The sequence below is a fragment of the Seriola aureovittata genome, chromosome 14, assembly GCF_021018895.1.
Source record: "Seriola aureovittata isolate HTS-2021-v1 ecotype China chromosome 14, ASM2101889v1, whole genome shotgun sequence".
In the NCBI taxonomy this organism is placed as follows: domain Eukaryota; kingdom Metazoa; phylum Chordata; class Actinopteri; order Carangiformes; family Carangidae; genus Seriola; species Seriola aureovittata.
In genome coordinates, this window is record NC_079377.1 from 18,972,224 (window position 1) to 18,988,752 (window position 16,529).

General features: G+C 41.1%; 2 protein-coding genes across 2 annotated transcripts in view; one reads left to right on the top strand and one right to left on the bottom strand.

Annotated features, from left to right (window-relative positions):
• Positions 1 to 6: 6 nt before the first annotated feature.
• Positions 7 to 8,702, top strand: abcg8 (ATP-binding cassette, sub-family G (WHITE), member 8). The gene is made up of 13 exons (XM_056395204.1): positions 7 to 147; positions 1,426 to 1,527; positions 1,685 to 1,832; positions 2,399 to 2,637; positions 2,783 to 2,915; positions 3,417 to 3,686; positions 3,885 to 4,041; positions 4,432 to 4,533; positions 4,667 to 4,866; positions 6,205 to 6,281; positions 6,482 to 6,749; positions 6,902 to 7,029; positions 7,468 to 8,702. Exons 1-13 carry the CDS (start codon positions 97 to 99, stop codon positions 7,603 to 7,605), a joined length of 2,013 nt encoding a protein of 670 aa, XP_056251179.1. The 5' UTR covers positions 7 to 96; the 3' UTR covers positions 7,606 to 8,702.
• Positions 8,703 to 9,370: 668 nt separating this feature from the next.
• Positions 9,371 to 16,529, bottom strand: part of lrpprc (leucine-rich pentatricopeptide repeat containing) — a 57,279-nt gene continuing 50,120 nt past the window's right edge. The window contains exons 35-38 of the mRNA XM_056395203.1: positions 14,360 to 14,434; positions 13,728 to 13,812; positions 12,266 to 12,408; positions 9,371 to 9,670 (exon numbers count right to left, since the gene is read on the bottom strand). Coding sequence (XP_056251178.1) covers positions 9,599 to 9,670; positions 12,266 to 12,408; positions 13,728 to 13,812; positions 14,360 to 14,434 — 375 coding nt within the window. The 3' untranslated portion in view covers positions 9,371 to 9,598. The remainder of the gene's footprint in view (positions 9,671 to 12,265; positions 12,409 to 13,727; positions 13,813 to 14,359; positions 14,435 to 16,529) is intronic.

Sequence of the window (16,529 nt, forward strand, 5' to 3'; positions counted from 1 at the left end):
ACCCTGAGAGAGAAAAAGAGGGGATCTTATTAGAAGAGGAAAAAGGGGGCATTGACCTCTTGACCTTACAAACATCAACCAGCAACTTGCATCATCATGGACACAGACATAGACAACGGCATCAATTACAAAAAAGGCTCCTCGCAGGTCAGTCTGTGACATGGGATCAAACGTATAGTTTTTAGTCCCTTGAAGGCAAATATACTGAGAAACTTTTGTTGAATCAAAATCCATGTGTAAATGTTCTGTTGACTCTTCTTCTTGAAGCTTCTCCCTCTGACTGCTACATAATTTTAGTCATTGAACTTTGTGGTGCCTGAATCTGATTATAATGCGGGTATGATAGTCAAAAGATCCCAGTGTGATTGAGAGCATTTTCACAATGTGTTTCTGTTGCTGGGAGTTTGTTAATGTCATTTAACATGATAATTTATTATTTCCAAACACAGTTCCCCAGTTTGAAGAAAAAAGTTAGTTTTTTCATTGAAGATATCAACCTTGATATCAAAAATGCAATTGCTTTAATATTTCAAATACCTAATTTATAACTTATCTAGAAAATATACAATATTTTCATATGAATGAATTTTACTATGAATGCTTTAGCTGTATATTTTTGTGCTTCTATTTGGCTTTAATCACAATTGATATGAAGTCTGGTTTATCACTGGAGAAATATGGTCGCAGTAGGTTATACTCTCCTATTTCTGTTACAACATCTGGCGAGAACTGGTCAGAACAGCTGCATAAAGAATGACAATGTTTTGAATGTCTGAACTACAAACATTTTCAGAGATACTCTGCAGGCTAATGGGCTAAAGAAAAAGCAACCAGGAGTGATCCTTTACATGACATCTACAATATCAACATTGAAATATAATGTACAGTATGTACAGTAGATTTGGTGTGAGCATGTGCTCCGTGGTGGCTCATGATTATACTTTTATTTTATTGGAGAAATTTAGGGATTATGTAATGATAATACTTGGATCATTTTCAAATGGACTCTGGAACCACAAAAGGTCTCAGGCAACTATTTGCATTTACAAACACACAAGCAGATACATGCCAATACATGATATCACACACGCACACGCACACACACAGACACACACAAGCTTTCACATGCTCGTGCATGCACACAGTGATCATAAAACAGATGAGTCATTGAAATTGTCCAATAAATGAATTACTAAAGTTCAAATTAAAGACTGTAGATACTATAGCACTGTTAAGATTGATTTTCACTGAGTGAAGTATATAAGCAAAAAAAAAAAATTTGTAAAAGAGTTTTATCTGCACCTTTACTTACATGGTTTTTGTTGCAGTTTGTCTTTCAGTAATTACACAGATCCAACTAAAACTTCAAATGAGTGCATCCTTGCCTGTATGAAACTAATTGACCTGTCTGCTACTCTTTAACAGCATCAAGACACAGAGTTATTCTCAAGTGAAGAAGACAGCAGCCTCTACTTCACCTACAGTGGAGGGTGCAACGAGCTTGAGGTCAACAACCTGCACTATGAGGTAACTGACTGATACCCGCTCTGCTTTCGTATGCAGTTATCTTTAGCTTTTAACTGTTTTAACCTCTTCATGTGTGTGCATGTTTGTGTGTATCGTACTGGGCATATGCATGCTGTATGTGCACATGGTGTAAGTGTGTGTATGTTTGTGCTTGCAGGTAGACACAGCAGCTCAGATCCCCTGGTATGAGAGGTTATCAGAGTTCAAACTGCCGTGGGAGGTAAAAGGAAACAAGCAGACGGCCATCAACAAGCTCAGCCTCCGAGTCCACAGCGGTCAGATGCTGGCTGTCATCGGCAGCTCAGGTGACAGACACACAACACAAACAAATCTGTGTGTAAGCATTACTGTGTTTAATCAAAGTAATGGATGTAAGGGCCTCCTTGGATAATGTAATTCCTCCACCTGCCTTTCCACTGTCAAGGTCCTGAAGGTCCTGTCAGCAGCATTGTTCAAATGTACAATTAAGCCCTTGTTTTCAAACTGCAATGTGGAGTAGCTGCATGCAGTGGTGGAAGAAGGACTCAGGTTCACGACTTACATACAAGTGCCAACACCACAATGAAAAAATACTCTATCACAAGTTAAAATCACAAGATAAATCTGAAGGGTCATGGGATGATTGACGGGGTTGGAACAAAGAAAAAAAAAGAAAAAAAGATCTGCTTTATAAGTTTGAATTATATTAAAGAGATTTATCTCTTTGGTCCTCGGTCATTTAATTAAAAGTACCTTTTAAAAAAGTATTAGCTGAATAATAGCTACATTCCACTGTAAAAGTTATTATAGAGCAGAGATAAAAAAACATTTTTTATTTTATAGAAAAAACTAAAGTGAGACCTGCTTTAAATGCGTAATCATCTTCTCTCAGGTTGTGGTAAAACATCTTTGCTGGACATATTAACATGTCGGGATGAGGGCGGCACGACGACGTCCGGTCAGATTCTGATCAACGGGAAACCCAACACGCCGCATCTGGTGAAGAAAAGCATCGCCCATGTCCGTCAAGACGACCGCCTCCTCCCTCACCTCACCGTCCGCGAGACTCTCGCCTTTGTTGCCAAACTGAGGCTCCCCACCCACTTCACACAGGCTCAGAGGGACCAGAGGGTAACATTAAGTTCAATAAATAAACAAACTCAAAGTGGCATGACACATCAAACAGTAAATGATTATCATCTGTTCTGTGTGCTGTCAAAATTAGACCATTTAAATTACATGTGATAAACCATGTTTTCTATGTTTCCTGTCACAGGTGGATGATGTCATCGCAGAGTTGCGGCTGCGACAGTGTGCACACACCAGGGTGGGAAACGACTATGTGAGGGGTGTGTCTGGAGGAGAGAGGAGGAGAGTCAGTATAGCTGTCCAACTTCTCTGGAACCCCGGTGAGAGACAGCCTCTTAAACTGTAGAACTCCCTTTTAGCTTTTATTTTGAAGTTTAATCCTTTAAGCCTGTCTGGCCTTTTTGGGTGTAAGACTTCTTGTGGAACTAGGCTTGTATCTTAATCATAAAATCACAGATTCAGATGCTTAATCATGTTTATCAGGCAGATTCTCGTCAGCTGTTCAGTTATTGTCAGCTCCGTCACTTACTGTACATGTCAACCTGTGTGACCTATAAGAAAGGAAAGTAATAGTAGCAGTTAGGTCACGCAGATGTAGACATTTTGCTGTTGCCTGTATTTGCTGAACTTTACAAAAGCAAAACCTCTACAGATTTTCCTCTACAGATTAAAATGTGCGCCCGATATTACACCAGTCTGGATCCACTACTCCCGAATCACTAATGATCACCAGAGTTAGGACAGGAGGGGACAATTCAGACCAGCAGGCAGAGAGTCAAGTCTTTTTATGGACTGTTGAACTGGTCTTTTTTTCATTCCAGGTATTTTGATCCTGGATGAGCCCACATCAGGACTGGACAGCTTCACAGCCCACAACCTGGTGATCACACTGTCCCGCCTGGCCCGGGGAAACCGTCTGGTCCTGCTGTCGGTCCACCAGCCTCGATCTGACATCTTCCAGCTCTTCGACCTCGTCGTCCTGCTGTCGTCGGGTTCAGCCGTTTACTGTGGCGCTGCTCGTGACATGGTGCCTTACTTCACCGCTCTGGGATACCCCTGCCCACGATACTGCAACCCCTCTGACTTCTATGGTTAGTGTGTGTGTGGAAAGCTGTCAACACGGCACTGAGTGGTGCTTTTATTCCAAGACCCTTGAAAGTTTGAAAGTTATCACTCCCACACTCAATCCAAAAAACAGGTTGGAGATTCTTCTTTATAAACCTTTTTTTACTTTTTCAAGCCTCATTTTGTTGGTGTGTGTGTGTCTGTGTGTGTCTGTGTGTGTCCAGTTGATTTGATCAGCATAGACCGACGCAGTCCGGAGCAAGAGGCTGAGTGTTTGGAGCGGGCCAGAGTTCTGGCTGAGCACTTTATGGAGAAGGTCAGAGACACAGACGATCACATGTGGAAACCAGCCGGGACCAACACAGCAACACAAACTGAAAGGTAGCTGTGTGTTTATGTGTGTATATGTTTGTGCGTCTGTTTAAGTTTGGCTCCTTTTTGCTTCTCTGCATATTTGAGCTGAGAGACTGTGTCAATTAATTGATTAGTCAATGCCAGAAGATTAATTGGCAATTATTTTTGATAATCAGTTAATCATTCATTTTTTTTACATTATATATTTGGGTTTTGGACTGTTAGTTAGACAAAAGAAGAAAGTGGAATATGTTGTATTGAGCTCTGGGAAACAGACTTTATCACTGTTTTCCGACATGTACTGCCTGGTGCTACAGGGCATTCTTGGGTTGCTCTTCTCTTCTAAGTTTAAGTTGTAGCTGTGGAAACTCTACCAGTGTAACTCATCCACTGCTCTCTTCCCTGCATCTCCTGCAGCCCTCAGCAGCCCAGCAAGGCAGGAGGAGAGGAAGTAATCACAATTTCCCAGCAAAAAAACAGACTGCCGGGCAGACTTCACCAATTTACCATCCTCATCAGGTAAGAACACACACACACACACACACACACACACACACACACACACACACACACACACACACACACACACACACACACACACACTCAAACATTCAAAAGCGACACTGATGTCCTCTCTTTTCTTCTCCCTCAGACGTCACATGTACAATGACTTCAGGGACCTGGTCACCTTATTGGTCCACGGCTTCGAGGCCCTCCTCATGTCACTGCTGGTCGGTTGTCTGTACTACGGGGCCGGAGAAGAGCGTCTGTCCATCCAGGACACGGTGGCCCTCCTCTACATGATCGGAGCTCTCACCCCGTTTGCTGTGGTGCTGGACGTCATAGCTAAATGTGAGTAATCAAAGCCATTCAGGAGCATGAAAGTAGAGGTCAAGTCTGCAAATCATTTAAGTAGTTAATACATTTCTCATTCAAATTCTGACTTATGCGACTTCAACTGCATTCAAGGCTGATCTTCAGTCTTAGCATCTGAGCACATAAAGGACTGGGTCACAGGTTCAAATTTGGGTTTAAAGCAAGTACAGGTTTAAGTGATGTTTTATGTTTGAAATGTGATGTACAGCCAAAATCATTACAGTTTTTCTCCATTGTTTTGATGCAAAGAAAAGCCCAGGTTTGAGAATAGATGACACAAACACTTTAGTTTTCTTTTGCAAAATGGCAAAGGCACGCTCCAAAAGATCCTGTGTTCTCCAAACTCTCCATACAAACATCAATGTCACATACTGGTGTCTAAAAAAAGAAAATACTGCAATAAAAACCTCCCCATAAAAGAAACCTTCACAAATAAAAATCAGTTCAAAGATTTTTTATCCCTAACTATTGTAATTTTCTCCCTGACGAGACACTGTGGACATATCCAACCTTGAGAGAGAAGTGTGACCTGGACATGAAATGTCATAGTATTTGTTCATTTGATAATGCCACACTGAATAAAAATCATTCACTTCCACTTAGAAAGAGAGACCATGGGTACTGATGCATTGGCTTAGAGTTTTATATTTCTTCCTATTATTGCACAGTGAATGATTTTCTATATAATAATTGTATGAAAAGGAAAAAAAAGCAGTGTGAAAAGAACCAGAAATCATTAAAAGTTAGGTGAATACATTTGGAGCTGTGATCGTAGAGAACGTAGTCAGGAGAAGTGCAGTGAATCAATGGAGAAAAACTGTAACAAAACAAACCAGCCGGACGTGAAATAGTTCTGAACAGCGAGGCAAAGACATTAAAGCCAAAGTTATCACTAGATTATCAGTTGGATGTGTGATAGAGTGGGACACAGAGTTCTTTGACCCTGAGTTATATGATATTCAATCACCAATCATTAAAAGACAAGTTCAAGTCAGGTCAAGGTAATGTGACAACTAAAGTTATAAAATTGATTCCAAGTTAACTTCTGACTCTGAGTTAGATACTGCCTACAAGCCTAATTCTACACAATCCAAGTTAACAATAAATAATCCATTATAAGTCTAGACGGTAACTGTTCTCTGCAAATTAATCTTCATGTTCAAATAATCCTGGAATTTTCCTAAAAAAGACATTGTGCAGTACATTCATTTTTGACGCGAATAAGAGACTTTTTGTTTTTGGCCTGGGATACCACAGGTTATAATGCTGTACCTACTGTATGTACTCATCAGACAAATTGAATGTCGTGCGCAGGTCACACAGAGAGAGCCATGCTCTACCACGAGCTGGAGGACGGCATGTACTCTGTCACCTCCTACTTCTTCGCCAAGGTAAACCACAGTGATAAAACTGCATGTCCAGTAGGGGTCAGCTTCGCTCCATGCTGGAGTCACACTTCAGCGTGATGTACCTCCCCAGTGATGTACACTACTCTCATGTGGCACTGGGAAATATGATGTACTGTATGTGTCTGCATGCAAACACGCCCGCCAGGATCAACACTGAATACAGTATGTGTTTTTTTTATCAGGTCCTCGGGGAGTTACCAGAGCACTGTGTGTTCACCTTGGTCTACGGTCTGCCCATCTATTGGCTGGCCGGGCTTAACGAGGCTCCGGACCGTTTCCTGCTCAACTTCCTACTGGTGTGGCTGATGGTTTACTGCAGCCGAGCCATGGCTCTGTTTGTAGCTGCTGCACTGCCTACCCTGCAGACTTCAGCCTTCATGGGCAATTCATTGTTCACTGTCTTCTATTTGACTGGAGGATTTGTCATCAGCCTTGAGAATATGTGGCTGGGTGAGGAGACAGACGAATTGTTCCTAGTTAATTAATTAACCGACCTTGGGAGCCTAAAGAAAAACAGTATGTGTGATAGAGAGCAGCTCCAGAAAAGAAAGATGCTGCTCAGTATGAGATGCTTACAGCTGTGTGTGTTTTTGACTCCCCAGTGGCCTCGTGGCTCTCGCACGCCTCCTTCATGCGTTGGGGTTTTGAGGGCATGCTGCAGGTGCAGTTCAGAGGAAACAAATACCCCGTCAGCATTGGAAACTTCACCATCAACGTTGACGGCATTCACGTGAGTTAAATACACTGTCATTTATCAGACAGATTCATATTACTGAAGTCCTGGACAGTTTCATTTCACTCTGTAAATCTTGGAACTACAGAATCAAAGCACCTCCGTTTGAAAATGAATCTCTGGTTTCACCGTTTTGGTGTAGAAAGGCATAATTTTCCATTTAATGGAAACATTAATGGATTTATCCAAAGATATATAACTGTTGACAACAGCAGTATTTGTTACTAGTTTTGACAAGTTTTAAGTGTTAAACTTTGATTTATTCACATTTACGGATGTTTTTCTAAACTTTAACTTGTGTCCTATTTATCCACAGATATTAAATGTTACTGAGGCAATCTGACAGCAAACTTTAGGACAGGCTTGTATCTCAGCTCACAAACCAACACGTTCATCATCTTTCTCATCTTCTAACCCTCTCTCTTTGTCTCTCAGGTGGTGGAGGCCATGAACATGAACCAGTACCCTCTGTTCTCATGCTATCTGGTCCTGCTGGCAGTCTGTCTGGTTTTCATGGGGCTCTATTACGTGTCTTTAAAATTTATAAAACAGAAGTCTAGTCAAGACTGGTGAAAACATCTGGACCGGTTTCATCAATGAGACAAACCCCATCTGAAATCACACATGAGGAGAGTGTTTAAGAAGCCTTTTTTTCTTCAGCATTGGAATGAAGTAATTTGGGTTGTAGTTCGACTGGTTCGACACTGAGCTTTGCATCATTGGTTTTACATTGGTTCCTGTCAGGATGTTTTATAGTGAAAAAGTGCTTAATTCAGGGGAAAAACGCAGGATACTAAAAGTCTTGATGTATGGATTAATTCATTCAGCAATCCCTCTTTTATTTGACTTATCAAAACAATCTCAATATGCACTCAGTGTTTACACTTCAAATATGGGAATAATTAGTTAAAAAGAGTTGTGAGCACTTTGTGTTGGGTGGAGCAGTACCACTGTCTGCTGCTGGATGGCAGCAGAGCACTGCAGTAACACCAATCTTAAAATGACAGATTTTTTTCCCTCTCTCCCTCTCTTCTCTGTCTTGGCAAATGATTAGAGTGCCACTTTGGCAGATATCCATCTGCAGCTTTTGCTTGTTCCATTTTCAATCTTCTTTTTCCTACAGCTTTATCTTTTTTGTATATGTAAGGTTATTAAGCTTAACAATGTGTGTGCCAGTATAGGGAGCACTGAAAAAAAGCCCAGTAGAGATTTAGTAAGTCACACTCAGAAGAAAAAGAGCTTGTACTTGTTGTGTCCTCATAGATTGAAGATTATGTAAGCTGTGTGTTTTTGCACTGGTGCAAAAGCCCGATAAATGTTTTAGTGAGATGGTTTGCGTCCAAATTAGTAAAGTGTTAAATCGAATTGCTCCACTGGAGTGTTTATTTTTGTCTTCATAATCTCTGCCATCCTTTGGACTCATCATTCAGTTACATAGTCTAGTCACTTGTAGCTGTTCGGTTTCATAACAATGGATGTTATTGATAATGTGATTATACTTTACATCCTGATGGTTATTTCATCACAGCAAAAAACTTTTTTACGTGTACGAGATTCTGTTGTAAAACTCATGTTCCCTGATGATGATCACTTGTTTTTAAAGAGTGTGAACTCTGCTGTTCTCTGCTCTTCCGAGTCCACAATTATGAATACAATTTTACCAATCCGTGTCAACTGCACTCATTTTTATAAACAATATTTTTTATTTAGAAAAATAATCGCATGGCAAGATTGTGGGTTCTGTATCCCTGGTTCATAAAAAAAAGTTCCCGATGACCATGTTACGTCTTAATGTCCTCTGCTACCCAGACTGACCCTCTGACGTCAGCTAATACACAATCTTCTTGGGAAGGAACCAGTGTGTGTTATCTAAGTCCTGCCTCAGTCTGGGTCAAGAACAGCTTGTTTTACATGAAACAGGAGAATCTGAGGCCGGTACTGGAGAGCAAAAAAACCCCCCAAAAACTACACAGTACGCAGCGGAATGGCTCCTGTTGGTGTTATTTTACTACATATAACATGTCATCACTAATGCTCATGCTTTAACACTTTTATATGTTGTAACTGATTACAACATTATCTCAAAAAGGAGCTAATTGTTTATTTATTTACTGAAATCATGACTCATATAGCAATATGACTTTTTCGCCCAACAGAACAGTATGTGCTTCACAGTTTTAGTGCAGTAATTGACAGGCAGAGTCACAGCAGCGACAGCAGAAGTGTAATTAACTGAGCCATCATTAGTGATATTAGTTACACCTGTGCTTTACCTCCTGCCCTGAAAAAAAGCTTAACTGTAGCAGTGAATACAGGACACATTTAAACCACATGAAGACTGGATTCCTAACTTTGTTTATTAGCATAAATACTTCTGTACATTCTCAACATCTTCATCGTCAACATTATCAATTTCACAGCGGAGAGAGTCGAACATCCAACAGTTACAACACATAATACTCAAAATTTCAGCTCAAACAACTTATATAAAAAAAAAAAAGCAAGAGACAAAGGAAGAAACGAGTGGGATTTGGAAGGAGGTAAGAGGCGAGGAGGATGAATCTTTTTATTCCTCTGCTGTCGTCTGGGCTTTGCCAAGTTTCTCTTTCAGCTTGTTTGCATAAAACTTGAAGGACTCCTGGAAAGAGAATCAAAGAGAAACGACTTGGCATGAAACATGTTCCAAACAAACAGCGTAAGTGCTCACCTGCCTCACACCTGCCTCTATCTCGCCTCTTTCCAAAAGTAAGCAGCAGTGGAGCCCTCCTGGGTCTGTCTAAATAGTCTCCACTCGCCAACCAGGTTGTCTCGTTTCATCTTTAAATCCCCATTAATACACAAATAAGGGATTTGTAGCACACTCCCCGAACACACACTTTTCGCTCTCTGCCTCTGTTCCCGGCTAATTAATCAGTGTTTTGATCCAGACAAAGTGTTGTGGTGGGTGTTTTCTGAGACGAGGGAGGGTGGGGGGTGGGGTGGGAGCTTTTCTGCAGATAACGCCAGCTCCTGACGTTATGTACGTTTGCTTATTAATGTAGTAATTAATGCCGATAAATAACTGTGTCCACGATAGAAGAGACAGGAATTGGGACACCTTTAAAGGGTCAGTTCACCCAAATTACAGAAATATCTTCTCTATAGATTTGATTTGATCTAGATTTTCAAATCTCCATCTCTGAGATTTCAGCCTGCACCAAAAACACAGTGGAGCTGAATGAAATTTCATCTGTGATGTTCAAAGCAATAGAAAAGAAAAAAAAAACAGCTGCTTTTCTTTCCAGAAACAACAATATTTTGGTGTTCTTATAATAAATCTCTCACTTTTTTCAGGTTTCTTTGTTCAAGTTTTTCTAAATAAATTCAGGAAACTACAGAAACTACAGCTCTGAGTCATAAATTGCTTGTTTTAACTTCTCTGTTCATGAGGAGCTACATTCGTGACGTGGGACCATTAGCATTATTAGACCCCACATTGATATATACCTGTCATAAATCTTTATAAACCTGTTCCGCTCTTGTTTCATTCACAACGATGTTACTCAAGATTAAAAAGAAGAAACTCAACACTTTGGATCTTCAGGCCCTGCTGTTAGAAATTAGTGGATGATAAAATAACAACGCTTTGAAAAAAAAATATTTGTTCACGTTTGATTTCAAGGTTTAAAAAAGGAAAGGAAGTGTGACAGTCACGGTGGTCAATGAGAGAATATCTAACATTAGGCTACAGGTGATGTTAACAGTCGGGAAGATGCTGAGGCAGCTGTTCTTGGATGTTTCCAACCAAGATTTATTACACACTTTATGTCAAACGTGATATTCCTGCAGTGAGGAAAGGCAGACTATCTGTATATGTCTTGCCTAACCACTTGTACAACTGCTTCGTACCTTAGAGAAAATTCTAAAGACACAACCTCTATATCGATGAAGAGAGGGAGAACAACAAGGAGAGGTGGGTTTCTACCTGAGATGTGTTTGTAGAAACTTCTGAATACCAGGACTATTCACCTTTCCCTCTCCTTGCAACTCCTCTGCCTTGCCTCTGCTTATAAAAACCCAGCAATCACTTAACTATCCTGACATTCAGTGAATAATGCAGCAGCTTCTCTGCCTTCATCCTCCTTTCTCCTTCTATCTTTGCACTGCAGGTGAGTGATGGGAAGGTAAGAGGGGCTTCGGCCTACACCTGCCTCGAGGGGACAGCACATCAAAGTGCTGGGGCTGAGAGGGCGCTCCCTATGTGTGTGTGTGTGTTTATATGAGTGTGTGAGTCCTCTGCCAAAAATAGGGCTACATCAACTTACAAAATGTGCAATGTGCTGAAATGCTCAAAAACACTTGGAGCCAGAAAAAGAGAGCGGCTATTGCAGTGACACCATCTCGCTTACACAATATATGTACTCTGTGACCGTGGGGCACAATTTCCAACACACACACACAAAGTAAGAAACACGGGAGGCTAGCGGCAGGCATGTGTATACTGAACTACTCTGAGCGGGCAGACTGCTCCTTCACATTACTATGGCACACACAGACCACAGCACACACACAATGGCACGCATTAGGACACCAGCCGGACAAGTGTCAGCACTGGTTAAGGGGTTGTGGGCTGTGTGTTTGTATTTATACACAGATCTGTTCATAATCTCTTGTTCATGTCTGCATGGTTGCATTAGCATGGATAGGTGTGTGTACATGTATGATCATGATTCGTTACCATTTTACAAAATCATTATTATTACACTGTAGCTTAGCAATGTTTAGTTATTCAGGCTACTTTCCTTAGTGTTATATGATGGCCAATTTAATATTCTTTATATTTTTGACTCTTGTTTGCACAAATCAGACACTTTAATTGCATTTAGGTGGCACTTTACTGACCAAACGATAAAGCAACAAAAAAATTATCTGCAGATTGATCCATAAACAAAATAATTACAACCTTAATTTCAAGCTATGTGACATGTTGAATTTATTTTTTCTGCGCTCCAAATGCCTGTAGGAGTTCAAAAATATCAGCTCTCACACAGTTACACACAATAACACATCCAACTTGTTCAGCACAATCTGACGAGTTTCTAAGGGTGTAACTAAGGAGGACAATTACTTATGGTTATTGTCTACATGGGGGAAGTCGGTGTGGGTTCGATGACAGTTCCCCAAGATAGATACATTGGAGTTAATTGTGTATCCTTAGTTTGTGTGTGTGTGTGTGTGTGAGAGAGAGACTCACAGGGGGCTCAGTGAAGGGCACTGGCTCTCCGGCTTGGCGGTAAAGCCCAGCCAGCCGTTTGAGTGACAGCTCATCTGCGACTATCCCCTCCTTCTGCATCTGCTCATGCAGAGCCTTGGCTGACGGTAAGTCCTTATCCAGACCTGCCAGATGAGAGGAGCAGAGACAGAAAGAGTCAGCAAACAAGACAAAAATAAATAAATAAATCAACATATCAAACTCTTATTTCAATGAGATTTGAACAGAAAATGACAAAAAGGATGTTCCACATTTAGTGGTGGTGAGATAATCATGTCATTTTCCACTTTGGTTTGTTTCATTGGCGCCAAGACCTGATGTACCCATGCTTTTGCCAGGATAATGCATTTCTCCGAAAATGCTGCTGGTTGTGTGTTTAACAAGAACCAGGTTGAAAACAAGTTGTGTTAGAAAAGTGAGGACTCCAGCGGTGGAGTAATAATTAAACAGAGGGGTGAGAAAAAAATAGAATTTGAAACTTCAAAACTTAAATTGAAAAAGCCTCATAAAGACAACACACCAGGACAGTAAAATGATCTTTTATACACATTTAAAATATTACTACTTATTCTGATTATTACTAAATTACAAAGCTGTATATCAACTCCCTCAAAATTATTTTATATTGGGGTTTAGAGTAATCATCTGTTAACCTGAAACAGAATGAATGTGTGGTTGTGTATCAAAGAGAAAAGTGGAAAGTCAGGTCACTACTGTCCAAAAAAAAAAAAAAAAAAAAAAAGTGAAAAGAAAAAGTGCAAGTTAAAAAGACGAGAGAAGAAAACCCCTGAAAGAGAAAACACAGTACGTAGATGGGGCAGGGAACAGGCGAGCAGAGCAGCGCTAATTGTGTCCCCTATGGCTGCCTTGACCGACCAGCAAGCTAATGCTAATTAAATAGTCATGTCTGCTCATCTCTGGTGTGACAAGGTACGAAAGAGGGGAGACAGGAGGGTGAGAAGGTGAAGTGAAGGGGGGGGGGGGCACGGGTGGAGAGGAGAGGATGTAGGTGAAAGCAAGAAGGGGAGGACAAAAAAAAGATAGACAGGAGTAAAAAAGGTGGAGAGGGCAAGAAGTGATGGAGAAGAGAAAAAAAAGAACAAAGAGACAAAAAGAAACGCTGAGTGGTGGACCGTGTTGCGATTAGCACGCTAGGCTAGCCAGGACAGCTAACTCATTAGAGGACATGTGTTCTTCTAACCCCTGAACATCTGCCCACACACACACACACACACACACACACACACACACACACTCTCTGACCCGATGCATTGTTAATGTGTCCGCTAATGTTGACTTAGCCACAGGCCAGCGAGTCGCCTGCTGCATTGCTAGCTGCTCCACAAGACCCAACCAGGCCTTGTGTAAGTGTGCATGGGAGTGCATGTGTGTGTGTGTGTGTGTGTGTGTGTGTGTGTGTGTGTGTGTGGGGGGGGTGTCTTACTGTGACATTTCATCAGGTACGAGTACAACACCTCCTTCTCTGCGAAGTCTGGAATCAGGCTCAGCAGGGACTTGATTTTGTACACCTGTGCACACGAACATTAATTTACATACAACAGTATTTTCTATGTATGAATGTGTGTGTGGTTCTGTTACCATTTTAAAACATGCAAATTATTGAAAACATAAGTAGAAATTTTGCTGCCATGCGCTGATGCTGAAGGGGCCTTTACAGTCAAACTGAAAATTAAAATGAGTTTTTGCTATAAAATCTATAGTTATATCCCAGATTTTACCTGTACCTATTTGTTTAGTAGAAGTTTAGGTTATGGATTCTAAAATATATACAGTAAATCTACTGTTGGTATAAACTTGCACAAAAAGTGAAGAGAATTCCAATTTCTGCACAATGTTGAACAAAGACAAAGATAATTCTGTTCTGGGTCTGTAATTGTAGAAACATACAAACATGGCACATCACTACAACATTTTCTTTCCTGTGACAAAGTGGCATTCCCAGACCTCAGCAATTAATTTGGTCAATTGATCATTTTGTCTATTACTGATAAGAATCAGAAAGAGCTGAAAAAAACAAAAACAAAAAAGAAGAAGAAATCTAATGTGTGATTTTACCTGTCCAGGACTCTGAGCTTTTCGAGTCAAGAAAGATATCAGCACCTCCTTCTGTTCAGCCACGGCGTTACAGCGCTACGGTAAAACAAAAGGGACAAAAGAAATGTGAGTGATAACATGAGGGGTGATGGGAGGGCAGTGCTTTATTTCTTGCTCAAGTCAAGTCGAGAGGCCTCTTCAACCTGTGCTCTTCACATACGTTCAGTGTATAAACCCACATATAACACACTAACACATTCATACGATCACCTGCACATCTACACTCAGGTTAGTTATGGATTTAACAACTCGTTTATTTAATGAAAGAAAGCATTATTATCATCACTGAGTCACACTGAAGGCCACATATAGTACTCAATGGACATATAAGTGCAGCCAAAGCCCAAATTGTTCTTTGCACAGTTGTAACCTCTGCAACTTTAAGACTTAAATCAATCAGTGGAAGACGGGAGGAAAGAGAAACGATATCAGACGAGAGAGGGAGAAAGAGAGAGAAGAAATGATCATTATTCCACAGACTTCTTACTAAATCCTGACCTACAGTGGGTTTTTTTGGGCAAAGTGTGAACAATAAATCAGCTGATGTTCATTGTGCATAAACGCACTCATTTTAATAAAGGACACAAAGTTTGTTTTGTCACGAGAAAATGCATGAGAGGACATTTACTGTTACAAAGTGAACTTGCCTGTGCTCTCTGGTGGAGAAATTATAGACGGCACTTCTGCTTATAAACTCACCTCAAACAAATTTCTGCCACTTCTCTTCACCCATTTCTTGTTACTCACTGACCGACATACTCGCTGATTTAGGGCTGCAGTCAATGATTATTTTCAGTATCGATTAATGTTCTGGTTACTTTCTCAATTAATCGATTTTGTCTATAAAATGTCAGAAAATGCCTGTTACAAATGTCTTGTTTTATACGTCCAATACTCCAGAACTCAAAGATGTTCACTTCACTTTCATATGTGAAAGCAGCTGATCTGTGATACGCTAATATCGAGCAACATATCAGCAGGAGGAAACGCTAAACGGCGGAAGGTAATGTGGAGGCTGAGGTGCAGAATAATCCTCGCAGTGATGCTCATGATATAAAAATAAAAAAATAAATAAATGAATGAGCAAATTCAGTGCACTAGACTAAACCTTAAAAATATGATATATCTATTCAAATGACAACAATCTAGAAATACATGAACACTATGAGGAACATTTAATAACTGACAGACTTCTGTCGCTGAACGTTTAACCTGTGCATGACTGCTTATCGTGAAAACATGCAAGCATACATACAAGACACTGTGTTTTAAGTGGGTGTGTGTGTGTGTGTGTGTGTGTGTGTGTGTGTGTGTGTGTAAGAAATGCATTAACGTTGCTGTGCTTGGAGTGAGTGTGTGCATCCTCCTGGCTGAGCAGCAATGAGGTCTGATTACTAGCCAGTCGTGAACTAACGTGTTTCACTCCTTCTCCACCTCGTACAGAATTAAAAGCGAGTGGCCTGTAAGGCTTTTAACACACACACACATACGCACACACACGGACACACACACAGGGAGAGAGAGCAAGCTGCCTGCTTTCAGAGTCACTAAGCAGCAGAATGGCTTTAGCACAATCAGGCAATTAGACCAACACTATGCCACTTCACTCAACTTTGCTCCGTGCTCTCACTCACTCTCTCTCTTTTCTTTTCTCCCTCACTACACCGACCACTCCCAAAAGGCGATGCCACAACCGCCCGGGCCCACCGTCTCCCCTGCTCCTCACACACACTGCCTAAAAGCTCTGGATACCCAGGGAATGCTTCCTCCTTTTCCTCAATGACCCCCTCCCGACTCGCACACCCGCAGTGGTAGACGAGCCTCACCCCGCTGCTTCCCTCCGTCACCGTTTCACTTCTTAATGACTAACTTCATCCCTCTCGTTCTCCGCTCGCTCCCCATCGACCTCACCTCCTTCTCTCCTGATAGCCTTGTCACCATTATTGTCTGCTCGCCTACTTAAAAGCTTTTCAGAGTTTTGGTCCTGCTTCACTTATGATGGGATGGAGCAGTTGGGCTTCCACCCTCCAGTGACTCTGGAAGAGCAACTTCGAAGGGGAGTCAGGAAGACGAACACGGGCCACGATGAGAGACAAAAAGGAGCACACCAGAGAAGCCTGGGTCTAAACTC

What these genes read in the sequence shown, in the direction of transcription:
- abcg8 (XM_056395204.1), top strand. Translation starts at nt 97, where the DNA reads ATGGACACAGACATAGACAACGGCATCAATTACAAAAAAGGCTCCTCG. An exon ending in GGCTGTCATCGGCAGCTCAG is followed by an intron (nt 1,833 to 2,398) that starts GTGACAGACACA and finishes ATCTTCTCTCAG; the next exon opens with GTTGTGGTAAAACATCTTTG. An exon ending in GCTGGACGTCATAGCTAAAT is followed by an intron (nt 4,867 to 6,204) that starts GTGAGTAATCAA and finishes TGTCGTGCGCAG; the next exon opens with GTCACACAGAGAGAGCCATG.